The sequence below is a fragment of the Pristiophorus japonicus genome, chromosome 10, assembly GCF_044704955.1.
Source record: "Pristiophorus japonicus isolate sPriJap1 chromosome 10, sPriJap1.hap1, whole genome shotgun sequence".
NCBI lineage: Eukaryota > Metazoa > Chordata > Chondrichthyes > Pristiophoridae > Pristiophorus > Pristiophorus japonicus.
In genome coordinates, this window is record NC_091986.1 from 178,440,930 (window position 1) to 178,461,569 (window position 20,640).

General features: G+C 46.2%; 1 protein-coding gene across 2 annotated transcripts in view; it reads right to left on the minus strand.

The window, feature by feature from the left end:
• alg5 (ALG5 dolichyl-phosphate beta-glucosyltransferase) overlaps positions 1-20,640 on the minus strand; it is a 74,757-nt gene that overhangs the window by 44,182 nt on the left and 9,935 nt on the right. For both annotated transcript variants that reach the window (XM_070892354.1, XM_070892355.1), the window contains 2 exons: positions 13,385-13,559; positions 2,485-2,531 (listed from right to left, as the gene is read on the minus strand). In XM_070892354.1, the coding sequence (XP_070748455.1) occupies positions 2,485-2,531; positions 13,385-13,559 (222 nt within the window). The remainder of the gene's footprint in view (positions 1-2,484; positions 2,532-13,384; positions 13,560-20,640) is intronic.

Genomic DNA, 20,640 nt, shown 5'->3' on the forward strand with positions numbered 1-20,640 from the left:
TATTAGCAGAGAGACCGTGGTGTTTATATACACAAATCCTTAAAGGTGACATGGCAAGTTGATAAGTTAAAAAGCATATAAGTTACTTGGGTTTAGACATAGAGGAATAGAAGATAAAAGCAAAGAGATCATGCTAGAACTTTATAAATCACTGGTTACGCCTCAGCTGGAGTATTGTGGACAATTCTGGGCATCGCATTTCAGGAAAGATGTAAAGGCCTTAGAAACAGTACAGAGGAGGTTTAAAGAAAAGAAAGAAGACAGACTTGTATTTTTATTGCGCATTTCATGACCACCGGATGTCCTAAGAAGCTTTACAGCCAGTTAAGTACTTTTTGAAGTGAAGTTTACCAGTTATGAGGAGCGGTTGGAAATGTTAGGACTGTTCTCCTTGGAACAGAGTAGGTTCAGAAGTGTCCTAATAGAGATTTTCAAGATGATGAGAGGAAAGCAATCTCCTCTAGCGAGGGGGCCAAAAACCAGAGATCATAGATTCAAAATCATTGGCAAAGATCTTGAGGGGCGATGAGGAGAAATTTTTTAACTCAGAGTTGTCAGGATCTGGAAAGCTTTACCGGAGTGGAAGCCGATTCCATAAATAATTTTAAAAGTGAGCTGGACAGGTACTTGAGGGTGAGGAACTTGCAGGGTCAGCACAGGCACAGCGGGCCAAATGGCCTCCTTTTGTGCCGTAAGTTCTAAGATTCTAGGATTTGAAAAGGAATATTATAAAAGGATACTGGGAAAGGACAGGGGAATGGGATGAGAGTGGATAGCTCCAGTTGAAGAGGTGACATGGCACAGCCTGAGGGAACCAATCGCTTCCTGCTATGCTGTAATTTCTATGATTTCTTCCACATACAGATTAGCATGCGTTCATTTAAACTGGGAATACCAAGTCGTTTATGAATCTAGCTCCTCGCAGCGGCCATACGAGCACACAGACTTCTCCCCACCCCCTCCATCAGCCTAATTGCTTATAAAGTTTAACTCTTAAACTACTCTGAACAGACTGTTTTCCAATTAGTGCTGTAAGCTTTTAAGGTTTCTGTGTGGCAGCAAGGCAGCCAGTGGAAAGAACCCTTCCACAGTTTAACTGGCCATCTCAAAAGCCAAGCCAATAATATGGAGGCCTGAGGGAAACTGTGCCATCTGTAACAACAGCTCCTGTCTTTATGGAATTGCTGTGGGCCCTTAGGTACTCACCCTCATCATTCAAAGCACCAAATGACTCACCTGGTACTTTTAATTAAGATGAAGTTCTACACTTTTTCTGTCTGACTGGACTGTTTCAGATAAGAGCTAGTCTCATTGATACACGGAAGATTCAGCAGTGCTTAACAAAGCTATTTTTTTTTCCAAGATCACTTTCCAACGCTTCAAGCATCAAACAGTTCTGTTGACAAACCGGATGTTTTTTTTATTTCAGATTTCAGTGTTCACAGTTTTGGCCTTTTTACCTAGACAATATGCTCTATATGCACTTTATAAAATTACAAGTATTTCCAACACTGGACTTTACTCAAAACAGCATTCATTATAACAATAGTATTTATGAGTTATTAACGATGGTATAAAGGTGCCTCAAAGTAATGATCGAGAAGGTCAAGAAAGTTGAAAAATAACCGAGGCAGTCAAAATACAAAATACAAAATAGAATCCACTGCAATCAGAATTGGATACCTTTTAAAAAAGATACTTTATAGTGAATGCCAATCCTTGTATACTGTAGCTGATGGGAATATAATGGGGATACTCCCATTTCCTCTTAGACTACCATTTGCATTACTACACTGCCACCTGCTGCTCGTAGCTTATAGCTCACATAAATTTCCTATTAAACAATGATGAGGATTTGAATTGGACTGTTCTTAATCAAGCTGCAATATTAATTAAATTTTGATATTCAAATTCATATGTATTCCATATGCATTTAAACATTTTTAATACCAGCTGCAGTTTGTTCCATTTGAAATGGCACAAAATGGTCAGAAAACAAATGGGCAATTTTCTGCTATGTACCATGCTGAAGTGTCTAATCTCAGTTCAAATTGTATTTTTTTTTAAACTATCATGGGTAAAATGACTTGGGTGATAATTTAACATCATGCTGCTAAAAAGGTTTAATTTACTGAAAGTTTTGTTAAGATCTCCATGTGAAAATGTGCAATACGCTCCACAAGCAGATCTCAATGACTCATGTTGCAGGAGATACAGCAGTGCAAACTTTCCCTGGTGCCAATGTGGTGATTTAGAGCTGGAGTTTTACAGCACACTATCCAAGGTGTTTTGCTTTCTGGAAATAATTCCTATTAAGTTACTGATTAAAATAACTAATGGAAAATAAAAGCCCTTGCCCAAAATGAAAGGCACCATTTAGCATATCATGCCATTCTAAAGAGCAAACAAAACACACTTTCCATTGTTCAAAATCACAAAGTAACCAATATAACAAATGATCACAAGGAATGAAAACATCAATACCTGTCTTTGTTCCAAATATTCTAATGCCTCATCCATCATCAGAGGTACTGAAATTAGAGAAAAAGCATGAGAACCTGGTAATATTTAGATTGCGACAAAGGTGGTCTTTTACAAGTGTAAGTGGTTTTCCTTGGGTGTTTAATTTTAATAAAATATTGCTGGTTGAGACCAAGGTATTTGTCCGTGACTTATTCATCTGTTCAGTACAGTAATCACTCACAGGTCTAGAACTAGTGTAACGTGGGGCTGCATCGAAAACACCCAAGAGAAACCACTTACAGAATTGGTGACCGCAGGCAGGATCTGGGTGTGCTGAACAGAGAGTTATGGAGGATATTAAGGCCAAGAGATCGGCAATGGGGGCTAGGATTTCCTCATATATCTCTGGGAAAGTTAACGTAACACAGCAGTGGGTACTAGACCTTTTGCGGGCTGAGAGTCCGGAGGGCAAAGCTGCTGAGTGGACGGGGAGTAAGGAGCATAGAAAGGCTAAAAAGAAAAGGCCATTTGGCTCCTGTGTCTGCAGAAGCAAGTCCAACTGCTTAGGGAGCAGGTTGGTACATTTAAGGCAGAGCTCAAAGTGTCCGAGGAGCAGTCAGCCGCAAGGGCCGTGGTAGGAACGAGGCTTTTAGATGAGTTGAGCGAAGAAAAGCAGGAGAGGCACAGTGAGGAGGATACCTCCCGTAACAAAAAGGGAGAACCTGCAGTGTCAGGTAAGAGGCCAAGCTCAAGGAGCAGGTCGCACGGGAGGAGGCCGCTCGTCTAGCGGCTAAATGGGCTGGAGGGGCAACTGAAGGATATTAAGACAGTGTGTGGGTAGCCACCAGTAAGGGTTTTGTGAGTGGGAATCACAGGCCCTGCCAAGAGAAAATCCAAAGCTTGACCCACGCTCTATCCAAGGCCAAAGGAATGGTCTGCCTAATAGCCCCGGGGGGTGCCCGGGTGGACTGGGAAGAGGAAGGGGAAGGTAATGAGGATTGGGAGCCGGACAGGGACGCACGACCTCCGCCAGAGGCGTCTGGACCCATGTGTCCCATACGGCAGCAAAAATACGGTGCACCCGTAGTCAGCCAAGGTCAGAGAGCGGTGCCATTCACAACCCCACAAGCTGCAGAATATGATTTCAGGGATGTCCAAGCTTACCAACGAAGGAGACCCATCGGTCCACTTTACGGAGGTGGAACAGGTGGGAGGGATTAATGGGTGTCACGAAGCAGAAGTTCACAAGCTGCTATTATTTTCCCTGAAGGGGAAGATATATCATGCCCTATCTGCCGAAAGCAAGAGGGGGCAGGGAACCATAGAGGGCTTAAAGGAGGAAATCCCAAGAGCCATGGGTTACACTCAAGGTAGTCCATTCTCCAGGGTAGAGAGGGCGCTGCAACTGGCTGGGGAAGCACCTCAGGCTTTTGCAGACCGGCTCTGGCCGGTCTATAATAAAGCCTGTAATGGAGTGCTGGACCGAGCGCAGTTGCAGGGGGAGCCAAGGAACCATTGGCTCAGGACACTAATGTCAAATAGTTTACCCTGGATTAGGGTTAAGTCCGAGAACTGATTTGACCCTGAGAATCTCCAGAACACGGAGGCCGATGTGCTCCGTCACATGAGTCTGGCATTTAAGGACGGCGTGGAGGAGGAAGTCAAACCAGTTAAAGGGAAGGTTCACGAGTTAAAGGCCAGTGAGGGTAGTAAAAGGGAATGGTGACAGGAAGGAGGTAGCTCAGAGAGGGTTAGGACATGTTTCGGGTGTGGGAAGATGGGACACTGGAGGAGAGACTGCCCGGCCCCGAGGAGGGGGCAATGCAAAGGGGATCCTCCAGTGTCTAAGACAAAACCTGTCGAAGCGAAAGGATCGACCCCAGAACAATTTGATGTTCTGGTGATCGCACTTCGGACAGCTTTTGTGCCAGAGCAGGGAAGGGTAGACATTGCCGTGAGCAGGGAAATCCCGACCGCCCCAGTAATCCCACCATCCTGACTAGCGCGCACCCAGCCTGAGTACCTGTGTTCGCTCACATACGATGAGTGGAGTAGACCATGCGTGAGGATGGGGTTGGAGAAGGTTGTCGGACACCGGGGCTTCCAGCACAATGATCCACGTAAATGATCCGACTACCTCACCTTTGTCTAGCAAGGTTCCACACAGTCTGGTGGGGTTCACAGGGAATGAACAGGTAGGGTCGATCTCCAGGCCGCTAGCCATCAATTTAGGATCACTCCACGCAAAATGGAAGTGCGTCCTGCTGAAATGGGAGCAGCCGGGGTCAGGAGTACTAGGGGTTGACTTTATGTTAGCCCACAGAATCAGTGGATTTAAGGAATCACTGCCTTTGGGGAGCAGTGGGCTCCAATAAGGAATCCCAAGGAAGCGGGAGGGTAAAGGTACAGTGTGTACAATGAAGCCGAAGGGTAGTTACGACCTAGAGCAATTGGTCAATACTACCCGGCCGAGTAACAGGCTTACATGCGGGACAATCTCGCATCGTTCGCCACACACAGCACGACTACGGTAGGGTGACGGGGGTGGAAGTCAGGGTACAAGGACACCCCATGTCCCGACCGCAGGAACAGTATAATTTCCCCAGGGAGGCAGAGACGGCACTGGGATCCCTGGTAGCCCAGGAGGTGTTGAGGCCCATAGCCACACACGTGAACTCTCCACTTTGGCTGGTTCGGAAACCAGACCAGTCGTGGAGGGCTACCATGGACTATCGGATGCTCAACAAGAACATCCCACAGCTTGCGCGCCCACTGTTGCGGCTGTAGCCGACCTGATAGGGAGCATTCCAGCAGCCGCGACCACATTCACGGTGCTGGATATATCGAACGGGTTCTGGTCAATTCCCCTCAAAAGAGAGGACCAGTGCAAGTTCGCATTCACATTTAAAAGGCAACAGTATACCTGGACGTGCCTTCCCCAGGGTTTCCACAACAGCCGCTCCATTTTTCACCAGTGTATGGCCAACAGTTTAATGGGTTTCAGCAGGCCCCAGCAGTTGGTGCAGTATGGGACGATTTGCTTCTGTTCTCCGACGAGGGGGAGGAGCATGGTCCGCTGCTGGCCGAGCTGCTAGAGCTGTTGAAGGACACCGGGTTCAAGGTCAATCCCAAGAAAGCTCAGATCGGTCAGAGGGAAGTCCAATGCCTCGGGCTGACCGTGAAGGCTGGGGAAAGGGCTACAGACAAGGCCAAACGGAAGGCGGTGCAGGAGTTACCAACCCCCATGACCATAATGGGGGTCAGATCCTTCCTGGGGCTCACGGGGTACTGCAGGGACTTTATTGAGGATTACGCCGCCACGGCAGCCCCTCTACTTCGGCTCCTCCGCAAGGGAGTCGGATGGGAGTGGAATGAGGACTGCACAACTGCATTCAATCGTCTCAAGGGAGATCTGCAGATGGTACCCACAATAGGGGCGATTAGTGGTGGGGAGGACTTGTTTTTAGAAGTAGCAGCCAGCGGGGACAGTTTGAGCGCGGTGCTGCTCCAGGAGCGGCACGACAAGCTGAGACCCGTGGCTTACTCCTCAACAGTCCTCATAGATGTAGAACGGGGATACTCCAATCGCGAGAGGCATCTCCTTGCAACGCATTGGGCCGTGAAGCGCTGTCATCCCAGATCATTCTACTAACCCACTATACCCCCACTCAGATGTTATTAGGTGGGAGGATAAAGGATGGCACAGTGAGCAGTGTTCGCATTGCTCGCTGGACTTTATTGCTCTCACAGATGAATCTAAGAGTGCAAGGCCTGTGTGAGCCCAAGCTGGCAGCTAACATGATCTATGTAGGAACGGCCCACAAGTGTTCGGTAGAGGGAGTATGGGAGAAGTAGACATAGGATTTCGGGCCCGGTTACACCCCACGGGTCGCGAAATATATGTCGACGGATCCAGTTCGGTGGTAGCAGGGGAGCGTTTCACTGGATTTGAGATTTATGACCCGACGGCAGGCATTGCAAGTGCCATCAAACTCCCGAGCACCCTGAGCACTCAGCATGCCGAACTGTTGCCGGTGGTGTACGTCGTTACCCATGCCGACGAGTTCCAGAACCCATACACCATCTGCTCGGATTCCATGTTTACATGCAATTCATGCACCGAATACCTGGCTATCTGGTCTCGTCGCGGTTTCACATCTGCAGACGGGAAGCCCTTAGCAACCAAACTACTGTTGCAAAGGATCTTAGAGGCCACGGGAACCCAGGGAAGCCATTACATTCATAAAGTAAAGACCCATTCCAAGACAGAACCCAGAGGGGAAGGCAACCAAAAGGCTGATGAATTAGCCAAGGAAGTAGCCAAAACATGAGAGTTTGGGGACCCATACGGGTCCAGCCCAGTAGCAACAATCTGGGACAAAGGCGGGGGGCGGGGGACACACAAGGGAGTGTAGGGGTAGCATTGGCCCCGGACTTGAGGAAAGTCCAGGCACAGGATCCCATCCTCAAGGTTGCCCTGGAGCAGCTGGCAAGGAGAGAAAAGGTAGAAGGCCCGTTCGGGGTAGCAGGCATCACTTTAAAGGAGGGAATGCTTTTCAGGGGAGATCAGTGGGTGGTATCAGAACAGCACCAGAGAGAATTCCTCCAGATAGCCCACGGGGGCCCAGGAGCAGGACACCAGGGCCAGAGACTACCTGGCAAAGGGTAGAACAGGCAGGGTGGCGGCCGCAACTGAGGGAGGATGTCCGTGATTTTTGCGCAGACTGTCTGGTGTGCGCAGCGAACAACCCTGATCCCCAGAAAAGGCTCCCATGGGACACACGAGAAGGGTAGAGGGACCATGGTAGTCAATACAGGTCGATTACATTGGGCCATTTCCCACCGCAAAGGGGGGTTACAAGTACCGTTTGGTCCCAGTTGACGTTTTCTCGAAGTGGTTGAAGACTTCCCTTGCCGATCAACCACGGCACTGCCGTTTGTCCTGATGGGGGTCCGAGCCAGCCTCTCCAGAAGCACAGGGTATATCCTGCATGAGCTAATGACTGGTAGGGTCATGCACATGCCCACCCATGTTCTGGCGCTGGTTCTCACAGCGGGGCAGGTGAGAGGTGTAAACCGGGACAAGTTTGTCAAGAATCTGTTCGAGCACTTGAAACAGATTCATTGGCAAGCTGCCAGCAACATGGGGAAGCAGCATCGGAGCAATTGGTTGCTGCTCAAGCCCCGGAGAACCCAAAAGTGGAAGGGAGGGAGGATCAGGTCATGGTCCGCAATTACGCTCGGGTGGGCACGTTTGAGCCTTTGTACATGGGACCCTACAGCATTGTAGATAAGGGCCAGTCCCATGGCGTACGCGATTAAGCTTCCGAAGCTCAAAGTGGTTCCATGTGAACCAGTGCAAGTTGTTTAACCCGGGGGAAAGAGCGAGAAACAGAAAGAAGCACCAAGGTGCTGTAAACAGCATGGTGGACATGGGTCTTCCTCCCATAGTTTGGGACATTGAGGAGCCCGTGGTGGTGGTGGTTAGGAGAAATAGCAGGATCCCACGGCCAAGAGCGCCGTCGTCACCTCCTTACACGCCGCCGAGGAGCCTTAAAGGGTCGTAGAGACCTAGCAAGGCCACCCAGAGACGGGTGGCAGTGTATATAGTTTCCTTCTCAGTTTCGTGTTTTACATAGTGTGTTTTGATGAAGCCAGACCTGTGGAGGTATATCCTCTCAAAGAAAGGTTATTGTTTCTTTGTATCTTTGTATCTTTGCAGGAAGCCGAGAGAAAGATGGAGACAACCCTGGCAATCGTTCTTTGGAGCTTGGTCGGAGCAGGGTACAGCAGGAGGGGGGAATGCCGAGTTGTCCTTCCTCTACAGATGTACTGGGGGGACCGGGCCCAACATGACACAGGGTGGGTAGGACAGGGGACACAGACGGGATGGCAGCCTACTTCCACGAGGGAAGGTGGCCAGGGTGGCTGGGGTCAAATTCGACTATATACTCCAGCCACGCGTGGTTCACATACAGGGAGGCTTCCATACCGTGTCCCAGACTGAAGGTCAGCCACACGGGTTGGGGTGACTGAGGGCAAGTGCGTATGCTTGAAGTGCAAGGGACACATTCCCCTGGGACGGTGGTGGTGATGGCTCAGGAAATTGAGTCAGGAACAGAAGTTAGGTGTCCAGCCACCGCATCAGGCCCAGGGAATGGTTTAGTTTTAGTCCCAACTGGAAAGGTTTTATTCCAGGGGGTGCATTAAGCGGTCACGTCAGTCATTTTAAACCTAACCGGGGTATATCTGCCCAAGTAATGTCCAAAAGAAACTGAGCAGCTGTATGAGGCGCACATTAAAGAAATGTTCTGCCAGTTCTTTAAACTCAGTTACGGGGATGTGAATTGGGAAAGATTGTACGATATGGAAGTGTACGATAACGTTGGTCCGGCGAGACAGAGGCGAGGGGTGCTCAATGATGTCACTACGGCGTTTAGCATGGGTACATCTCTCGTCAACAGTATGGACGATGTGCAGCTGCAAAGGCAGATCAGTGGTTTAAAGGACCAGCTGCGGAAAATCCTGGGGGAAGGGAACGTGGTGGTAGGGTCCGAGTTAGAGGAGGACCAGGCAATGACTGTCCATTTAAAGGAGGTTATCGCAGAGCTGGAGGCACACGCAATGACTGTAAATGAGCCTGTGTCAGCTCTGTCTAGCCTCCGAAGCCTACCCAGTCCCAGTGGATTGCGGTCGGTCCAACCACACATTCATGGGGATAGTGTTGCGTATGGCGGTAATGGATGAGACATCATAACCAGCGCCGGTATACAGGGTGGAGAACATTGGGTCATATGGGAAGGGGTATACATGCGGTATCATGCACTCCCACCATTTGTTATAAAGTGGGAGCATGCCATGACCGGCACTGACCTCAAGGGGTGCCAGAGCAGGGGTGCACACGTCATATTGTGTCCCCAGCATTTGAATGTGTTCGATCGGCCAGAGTTCGGGTTTGAATCCGAGAGTCGAGAGCCTATCAACTGCACCATGGAGGTGAGGACCCAGAGCCACGTTCCATCTCAGGTAGCATATGCAGGCAACGGGACATACTGCGTAACCACGGGTGTGGACCGGTATCGAGTGCACCAGGGACACTTGGTGTCCGGTCACCGACAGCACTTTCTGCTTCAAACCCCATGCCGAAGTTCAAGTGGCACAGGAACGTATTATTCCAATCCTAGAACGATCCACGGTACACATTACGGTAAATGACACGATCCTGAATTTGCAACAGTTCGGATATCGGATTCCTTTTCTGCCGGAACACCTAACAACGTTATTAAAGGCTGTTGAGCTACCCCAAAAACATTATTTCACACTGGAACAGACGAACCGGGACACAGGGGAAGAATTAAAGGGATAAATTCCCCGCCCTGGTGGGACCTTGGTAGAAGTGTGGAGGTTCCTCCGTGGATCCCGATATGCTCGCATGCTCTCGCCATTGTACAGCTTTTGATTGTGATATACCTGTTCTGTATTTCTTGTAAAAAGAGAAGTCAGGCGCTCCGGAGTCAACGGGAGGCCGTAGTTAATGAACCTTGAATGTAACTTTCTGTATCTATATGGTAACAGTGCGGTGCACGGTTGTATTTCGGTGACGTATATTCGGGATGTTTTATAAGTAAAAGGGGATGGGATAGGTTGGGAACCACGATGCTTGCTCACCAGCGGACGTTGATCTGTTCTAGAAGACTCTTGAAATATCATAGAGGGGACTGTAAGGACTGTAAGCATCGAATCCCCAAGGATTTATTGGACATTGTCTGGATATTGCGTTTAATATTTTTCTCATCACAGAAAGAAAGCTGGGAGCTGTTTGTGGGAGGGGCCCAGGTGCGGCTCCATGTTGGACTTAGAATGATGGGCAGGGAGTCTGGAATGACAATGGCCAACATAAGGCAGGAGGTGGGCTAATGGAGTTTATTGTTAGGCAAGGTGACCTCGTCAATCAGTGATTACCTGGATGAGTTACCAGAACAAGATAGAGCCATTAAACCCAGACTGTCTGGAAGCGAAAACCCATCACTGGACTCAAACACAGGAAGCCTCAAACAGCAATGACCCAGGAAAGGCAAATGAACTTGGGATATAAAAGCATGCCATGTGGACATAGCTCTCTCTCTTGCCTCGCTGCTTCGCCCCTACAAGAATCCAACCATCCGTATTGAGACGGAGAGAAGAAACCAGAAGAGACACCTTTTCATCGGAAGAAGCAGTGAGTGAGCCAGTGAAATCATTTCTGCACACACATCTTTTAAGATCACAGCCACGGTCTGAGGGGGTATCGTGCGTTCACCCAACCAAATTCTATGGAGTTTACGGGGGGGGGGGGGGGGGGTGGTTTATACATGGGTACTTCATGTTAGGAGCCTGTTAGACAGGCCACACTGTGTATTGTACTGCATTTGTTTATTTTACGCACCAGGGTGTGTGTGGTTTTACTGGGTGCAGGTGTATGTTCAACTTTAATAAAGCATTGCCGGTTGAGACCGAGGTATTTGTCCGTGACTCATTCATCTGTTCAGTACAGTACTCACTCCCAGGTCTAGAACTAGTGTAATGTGGGGGTGCGTCGAAAACACCTAAGAGAAACCACTGGCACAAGATTTCTATATATTAGCTCACATTACATTGATCATACTGCAACCAAAGAACAGCATCTTTCACAATGCAAAATATTATCAACATAGCCTCACACTGAATACAAAGGCATTGCAATAGTATTATAACAAATTAGAATTTATTATTTTGGAGGAAGGGGAAGAAGAAAAAATGTCAGGCACAAGCTGTACACAATCCAGTGGAATGGCACTGTCAGTCAGGGCTGTTCTAGGAGAATATGCAATGGGGTACAGCCTGCAAGAGGGAAGGTGGATGAAAAGATAGGTTTAAATCGAGACTTGATTTTTCTTAATTGAAAGATATCCTGAGACTGCTGGTCCAAATGCTGGATTTAAAATTTGTTGACTACATTCAAAGAGCAGTTGGGAAGAACAAAAAACAAGCTAAACGTACTGGCAGTAGGCACATAATAAAGGAATTTAAATTGCTTTGATGAAGAATATGCATTGGGTTAAGACCATCGTTCTTTTATTTGTGGGACCTAAATTTAAATCTGTCCGTACTATTTGGCAGATCAAATTTAACGCAGAGAAGTGCAAAGTGATATATTTTGGAAGGACGAATGAGGAGATGCAATATAAACAAAATGGTACAATTTTAAAGGGGTGCAAGAATAGACACACCTGGGGGGTGTATGTACATAAATCTTTGAAACCGGCAAGTCAAGTTGAGCAGGCTGTTAAAAAAGCCCTTGCTTTATAAATAGAGGCATAGAGCACAAAAGCAAAGACACCATGCTAAACCTTTATAAATCACTGGTTAGACCCAAGCTGGCATACTGTTGCCAATTCTGGGCACCACACTTTAGGAAGGATGGCAAGGTCTTAGGAGAGGGGGCAGAGGAGAGTTACTAAAATGGTATCAGGGATGCGGGACTTCAGTTTCGTGGAGAGACTAGAGAAGCGTGGATTGTTCTCCTTAGAGCAGAGACGTTTAAAGGGATATTTCATTTAATAGGTGTTTAAAATCATGATGGAGAGACTGTTTCCAGTTGCAGAAGGGTCTGTAACTAGAGGATGCCGATTTAAGGTCATTGGTAAAAGAACCACAGGTGACACGAGGAGAATTTTTTTTTTAATGTAGCGAGTTATGATGAGTTATGATGATCTGGAATGCAGTACCTGAAAGGGTTGTGGAAACAGATTCAATAATAACTTTCAAAAGGAAATTGGATAAATACTTGAAGGGGAAAATTTTGCAGGGCTATGGGGAAAGAACAGGGAGTAGGATTAATTGGATAGTTCTTTCAAAGGCCCGGCACAGGCACAATGGACCAAACGACCTCCTTTTGTGCTGCATCATTGTATGACTCTGACTCCTCTCTCCATTTTAGTCCGACATGAAATGAATTAGGGAAGTTGCTAAGGTGCATTGTTGCGGTACAGGAAAGGGAATGTTAATGTGTGGCTGGCTGTACTGAAGTGTTTTGTGCTGACGTTCATTCCAATCCTCCATCCTGGCAACATTCAGCTTTGAGAATGATTTGCTTTAGTTACTAATGTGCTAGCATGGGGATGATTTCCTCTGGTCGGTGCTTCTGGTGAAATCGTAAATGTTTTCTTTCACAAAGTATTTGAAATTTAAATTTCAACGAGAGGAAATCTTCCTACATTTATCTACAATGTCACTACACAGCATTCAACAGTATGTGTCATAAGAAAAGAAAAAGAGTTTGCAATAACATAGCTCCTTTCATGACCTCCGGACCTCCCAAAGCACTTTACAGCCAATGAAGTACTTTTGAAGTGCAATCACTTGTAATGTAAGAAATGTGGCAGTCAATTTGACACAGCAAGCTCCCACAAATAGAAATGAAATAAATAACCAGATAATCAGTTTTAGTGGCATTGATTGAGAGATAAATAATGGCCAGAACACCAGGAAAACTCCCCTGCTTTTTGTCAAAACCATGTATTAGGATCTTTTCGTCCACTTGAGAGAACAGATGGGGTCCTCAGTTTAACGTCTCAGCAAAAGATGGCACCTCCAACGGTGCAGCACTCTCTCAGTACTGCACTGGAGTGTAAGCCTGGATTGTGTGCTCAAGTCTCTGGTGTGGGATTTGAACCCACAATCTTTGACTCAACAAGCAAGAGTGCTACACTGTGCCACGGCTGACACCAAATTATTTGTATCTTCAGTACATTACGCAGTCCTAAAGACGGGAAGCTTACATCGGCCGAAAGCTGGACCAGTGCATCAGAACCTATGCCAAGAGAAATCTTATTTATCATAGTCATGGCCTTGCCAAGAATCACTGCATTTGAAAAATGATCTTTTTGTCAATAAAACTTACATCTTTTTTCTTCATTATAGGACGGGACAATAACAGACAGTTCTTTAGTGGGAGGGTCATGGATACTGGGGAACAATTCCTTCCCAGCAGAATTTAGACTCAAAAAGAATTTTTCTTTCCCTTCACGAGTGAGATTTGGCATTTTTATGGCAGTCACATGTGCAATGAACACCAGCTGCAAAAAAAGACAAGAAAACCAATCAGGTTGTAAAACATACAGTGTGACAAGTTAGAGATGGGATTCTTATTTATAACTTACTCCTCAAATTAATATGGTTCTTTAAAAAATCTATGACACCTGATTTTCAATATTTCTGATTCCCGGGATGGGGCAGGACTGACATATGAGGAGAGACTGGATCAACTGGGCCTCTATTCATTGCAGTTTAGAAGGATGAGAGGGGATCTCATAGAAACATATAAAATTCTGACGGGACTGGACTGGTTAGATGCAGGAAGAATGTTCCCAATGTTGGGGGAGTCCAGAACCAAGGGACATAGTCTAAGGATAAGGGGTAAGCCATTTAGGACTGAGATGAGGAGAAACTTCTTCACTCAAGAGCTGTTAACCTGTGAAATTCCCTGCTGCAGAGAGTTGTTGATGCCAGTTCATTGGATATATTCAAGAGGGAGTTAGATATGGCCCTTACGGCTAAAGGGATCAAGGGGTATGGAGAGAAAGCTGGAAAGGGGTACTGAGGTGAATGATCAGCCATGATCTTATTGAATGGTGGTGCAGGCTCGTAGGGCCAAATGGCCTACTCCTGCACCTATTTTCTATGTTTCTATTCAGCAGACAACCACATCTAATAATGGTTTGTTGCGATTCAAACATATTACAGTTCTAAGCTCAGTATCTTAGGCCTGTACGAATCCAAATCCTCATTACAAACAGGCAGTTTAACATTTTTCTTACTCCTTCTACGTGATGATATCACATTAACAACAACCAGATCAATAGTCAGTCATGTCATGTTAACTTTGGATGGGGAAAAGGGCTTGGAAGATTTGTAATGGGGGTTCTCAATACTTTTGGAGACTTCAGTTCTTATTTCAGCATCAAAGTGAGAAAATTAGAGCTGATAAAACCAGGGTAAATTTGGAGAAGAATCAGTTTATATTTTGAACACACTTCTTGGTGTTAAATTTAAGTTCTATGCATCTACCCATTTCACCGGTCTATCTATGTCCTCCTGAACTCTGTCTGTCCACTATACTTTATAATTTTGTGTCATCTGCAAACTTTTAAATGATGCCCTGAATACCCAAGTCCAGTTCATTAACAAATATCAAAGAGCACGGGAATGTGGGAAGGGAGGACCTTGAGATAATCACTATCACTAAGGGGGTAGTGCTGGACAGGCTAATGGGACTGGTCCCCTGGTCCTGATGAAATGCATCCCAGGGTATTAAAAGAGATGGCGGAAGTTATAGCAGATGCATTCGTTATAATCTACCAAAATTCTCTGGACTCTGGGGAGGTACCAGCGGATTGGAAAGCAGCTAATGTAACGCCTCTGTTTAAAAAGGGGGCAGGCAAAAGGCAGATAAGTATAGGCCGATTAGTTTAACATCTGTAGTGGGGAAAATGCTTGAAGCTATCATTAAGGAAGAAATAGCGGGACATCTAGATAGGAATAGTGCAATCCAGCAGACGCAACATGGATTCATGAAGGGGAAATCATGTTTAACTAATTTACTGGAATTCTTTGAGGATATAACGAGCATGGTGGATAGAGGTGTACCGATGGATATGGTGTATTTATTTCCAAAAGGCATTCGATAAGGTGCCACACAAAAGGTTACTGCAGAAGATAAAGATACGTGGAATCAGATAAATGTATTAGCATGGAGCAAGAATTGGCTGGCTAACAGAAAGCAGAGAGTCGGGATAAATGGGTCCTTTTCGGGTTGGAAATCGGTGATTAGTGGAGTGCCACAGGGATCGGTGCTGGGACCACAACTGTTTACAATATACATAGATGACCTGGAAGAGGGGACAGAGTGTAGTGTAACAAAATTTGCAGATGACAAAGATTAGTGGGAAAGCGGGTTGTATAGAGGACACAGAGAGGCTGCAAAGAGATTTAGATAGGTTAAGCGAATGGGCTAATGTTTGGCAGATGGAATACAATGTCAGAAAATGTGAGGTCATCCACCTTGAAAAAAAACACAGTAAAAGGGAATATTATTTGAATGGGGAGAAATTACAACATGCTGCGGTGCAGAGGGACCTGGGGGTCCTTGTGCATGAAACTCTTTTGAGTTCCTTGTGCATGAATCCCAAAAAGTTAGTTTGCAGGTGCAGCAGGTAATCAGGAAGGCGAATGGAATGTTGGCCTTCATTGCGAGAGGGATGGAGTACAAAAGCAGGGAGATCCTGCTGAAACTGTACAGGGTATTGGTGAGGCCGCACCTGGAATACTGCGTGCAGTTTTGGTCACCTTACTTAAGAGAGGATATACTAGCTTTGGAGGGGGTACAGAGACAATTCATTAGGCTGATTCCGGAGATGAGGGGGGTTACCTTATGATGATAGATTGAGTAGACTGGGTCTTTACTCGTTGGAGTTCAGAAGAATGAGGGGTGATCTTATAGAAACATTTAAAATAATGAAAGGGATAGACAAGATAGAGGCAGAGAGGTTGTTTCCATTGGTCGGGGAGACTAGAACTAGGGGGCACAGCCTCAAAATACGGGGGAGCCAATTTAAAACCGAGTTGAGAAGGAATTTTTTCTCCCAGAGGGTTGTGAATCTGTGGAATTCTCTGCCCAAGGAGGCAGTTGAGGCTAGCTCATTGAATGTATTCAAATCACAGATAGATAGATTGTTAACCAATAAGGGAATTAAGGGTTATGGGGAGAGGGCGGGTAAGTGGAGCTGAGTCCACAGCCAGATCAGCCATGATTTTGTTGAATGGTGGAGCAGGCTCGAGGGGCTAGATGGCCTACTCTTGTTCCTAATTCTTATGTTCTTATGGCTAAGGGGATCAAGGGCCGCGGAGAGAAAGCAGGAAATGGATACTGAGGGAATGATCAGCCATGATCTTATTGAATTGCGGTGCTGGCTCGAAGAGCTGAATGGCCTACTCCTGCACCTATTTTCTATGTTTCTACGTTTAACCTTTCACCACTATTCTGCTTCCCTGGCCATGACAGATATATACCCAACATACCCGTGGACGGCATACCACTCCAGGGAGCAGCACGTGCTGGAGCAGGTGAGCAATGGCAGTGAAGAGGGATGTCACCAAGGTCCAGGTCGGTGATTGGAACGTGGGCAGATACAGCAGGAGCGGCGAGAGATTGTAGAGGGACATGATCGGGGCCCAGGAGAGGCCGAGTTCGGGGCCCAGGGGCAGCACGGGCCAGCCCACACTGCGATATGTGTGTGCACTAGGTCTGTGCAGCAGAGCTGGTCTCCAGTTGTCTTGGTTAATCCTTGCCACTGGACCAAGACCTAGCTCTGTCAAGTTCGTGTGGTGGCTGGTGTGCAATGGTCACCATACGTTTAAAAAAAATCCACGCACTGGCATCTTCCACCTTTCAAGATTTAGTTCGGGACCTGGAATTCTAGGTCCTTTATTGAAACACCTGTGAGCTTTCTGACATGGAAGCAAGTCATCCTCGATTCGAGGGACGGCCGTTGATGATGACGATTAAATTCCAGCCTGTAAATCAATCCTAGGTCTCTATTATTCGAGATATATACCCAACATACCTCTCGATTAGATTCCAGCCTGTAACTCACTCTTGGTATCTGATATTCTATATACAAACCACCCGAAACCCTCAATTAGATTCCAGCTTGTGACTAACTCCCACGTATCACTTTTAGAGTGGAAGCAAGTCTTCCTTAGATACCCACTTACGCTGGCAGACAGGAAGCAGAGAGTCGGGATAAACGGGTCCTTTTCAGAATGGCAGGCAGTGACTAGTAGGGTGCCACAGTACTCAGTGCTGGGACCCCAGCTATTTACAATATACATTAATGATTTGGATGAAGGAATTGAGTGTAATATCTCCAAGTTTGCAGATGACACCAAGCTGGGTGGCGGTGTGAGCTGTGAGGAGGACGCTAAGAGGCTGCAGGGTGACTTGGACAGGTTAGGTGAGTGGGCAAATGCATGGCAGATACAGTATAATGTGGATAAATGTGAGGTTATCCACTTTGGGGGCAAATACACGAAGGCAGAATATTATCTGAATGGTGGCAGATTAGGAAAAGGGGAGGTGCAACGAGACCTGGGTGTCATGGTACGTCAGTCATTGAAAGTTGGCATGCAGGTACAGCAGGCGGTGAAGGCGGCAAATGGTATGTTGGCTTTCATAGCTAGGGGATTTGAGTATAAGAGCAGGGAGGTCTTACTGCAGTTGTGCAGGGCCATGGTGAGGCCTCACCTGGAATATTGTATTCAGTTTTGGTCTCCTAGTCTCAGGAAGGACGTTCTTGCTATTTAGGGAGTGCAGCGAAGGTTCATCAGACTGATTCCTGGGATGGCAGGGCTGACATATGAGGAGAGACTGGATCGACTGGGCCTGTATTCACTGGAGTTTAGAAGGATGAGAGGGGATCTCATAGAAACATATAAAATTCTGACGGGACTGGACAGGTTAGATGCAGGAAGAATGTTCCCAATGTTGGGGGAGTCCAGAACCAGGGGTCACAGTCTAAGGATAAGGGGTAAGCCATTTAGGACTGAGATGAGGAGAAACTTCTTCACTCAGAGAGTTGTTAACCTGTGGAATTCCCTACTGCAGAGAGTTATTGATGCCAGTTCATTGGATATATTCAAGAGGGAGTTAGATATGGCCCTTACGGCTAAAGGGATCAAGGGATTATGGAGAGAAAGCAGGAAAGGGGTACTGAGGTGAATGATCAACCATAATCTTACTGAATGGTGGTGCAGACTCGAAGGGCCAAATGGCCTACTCCTGCACCTATTTTCTATGTTTCTAAAACAGACCCTTTGCCTGCTTGCATCAACCGTAAGTGGGCAATTGCTGGCCAGTTGCTGGGCAAATAGCTCAACTCTGCATCAGCGATTGCTTTCGCAGATGGCCTATTAACGCATATGTTGATAGGCTGCAAGTTCCTTATTTAGCACACACAGAAATCCCGAACTTGTGGGGGAATTTCAAAGGGAGTACGATGGCGTACTCAGGAGTACAGTGTCACAGACACCGCAATTTCAGGGCCATGACATGCCTTCAAAAAATCCGTGTTAGCTTTAATTTATTAATCCCTATCTTTCAAAATACCAATTAATTTTGTTCCGGATTATTGTCCCTAAAGGTTTTCCCCACTGACATTAAATTGACTGGCCTGTAGTTGCTGGGTTTAGCCTTCTGCCCCTTTTTTGAACAATGGTGTACCAATTGCAATCCTCCAGTCCTCTGGCACCAACCCCATATCTAAGGAGGGTTGGAAGATTGTGTCCAAAGCCTCTGCAATTTCCAGCTTTATTTTGATCAGTAACCTAGGATGCTAGGTCATAGACAGGCTAAGTGAGTGGGCAAAAATTTGGCAGATGGAGGATAATGTTGGAAAGTGTGAGGTCATGCACTTTGGCAGAAAAAAATCAAAGAGCAAGTTATTATTTAAATGGAGAAAGATTGCAAAGTGCCGCAGTACATCGGGACCTGGGGGTACTTGTGCATGAAACACAAAAGGATGTTTCCACTGACGGGGGAGACTATAACTAGAGGGCATGATCTTAGAATAAGGGGCTGCCCATTTAAAACTGAGATGAGGAGAAATTTCCTCTCTCAGAGGGTTGTAAATCTGTGGAATTCGCTGTCTCAGAGAGCTGTGGAAGCTGGGACATTGAATAAATTTAAGACAGAAATAGACAGTTTCTTAACTGATAAGGGGATAAGGGGTTATGGGGAACGGGCGGGGAAGTGGAGCTGAGTCCATGATCAGATCAGCCATGATCTTATTGAATGACGGAGCAGGCTCGAAGGGCCATATGGCCTACTCCTGCTCCTATTTTTTATGTTCTTGTGTTCCCATCTGGACCAGGTGACTTTTGAACTTTGAGCGCTGCCAACCTTTTAATTATTTTATCTTCATCTATTTTTATCCTATCCAATTGTTCTACCTCCTCCATTACTGTAACATTGGCAGCATCTTTTTCTTTAGCGAAGACAGATGCAAAGTACTCATTTCATACCTGAACCATCCCCTCTGACTCCACAGGATCTCCTTTTGGGTCCCTAAACAGCTCCACCCTTCCTTTGACTACCTTTTTACTATTTATATGTTCGTAAAAGACTTTTATGTTACCTGCTAATCTATTCTCATACACTTTCTTTGCTCCTCTTATTTCCTTTTACAGTTCTTTATGAAGGATAGGTCAAGCCTGACTAATCTCGTTGATTTTTTGATGTCACCAGCATGGTGGATAAGGAGTGTCTATGGATGTTGTCTATGTGGACTTTCCGAAGGCTAAGGTTCTACATAAGAGATTAGCAAAAATAAAAGTGCATGAAATTAGAGGTAACCTTGTGACATGGGTTAGTAATTGTTTGGGAGGTATGATAGAGAATGGGGATAAAGGGAATGTACTCAGATTGGGGGGATGTGACAAGTGGTGTTCTCCAGGGATCTGTTCTGGGGCCCTGATATTTCACCATATTTATTAATGCACTGGATGAATGAATAGAGATTTGTATATCCAAGTTTGCAGAATGACACTAAGTCAGTAGGAACATCAGGAGTATGTAGTGCTACAGGAGCAGGAAGTTGCAAAGGAACATAGACAGATTAAGTGAGTGGGCAAAAACTATGGCACATGGAGGTTAATGTGTGCATGTGTGAGGTCATCCACTTTGGACGCAAGAAAGATAAATCAGCTGTATTTTCTAAATGATGAGAAATTAGGAATTGTAGAGGAGCGAAGCGATTTGGGAGTTGAAGTATACACATCATTAAAAGCTAGTAGACAGGCACAAAAAGCAATCAAAGGCTAATGGAATATTGACCTTTATCTCAATGAGCGTGACTCCGAGCTTCCGGTCGCCTGTCTCTTTAATTCTCCACTCCACTCCCACTCTGACCTCTCCTTCCTCCTACACTGTTCCAATGAAGCTCAACGCAAGCTCGAGAAACAGCACCTCATCTTTCATTTAGGCACTTTACAGCCTTCTGGACTCAACATCGAGTTCAACAATTTCAGACCATAACCTCTGCCCATATTTTGTTCCCTTTCCTCCCTCTTTTTTCACAAACTCCCCCTTTTTATTTTGTTCTC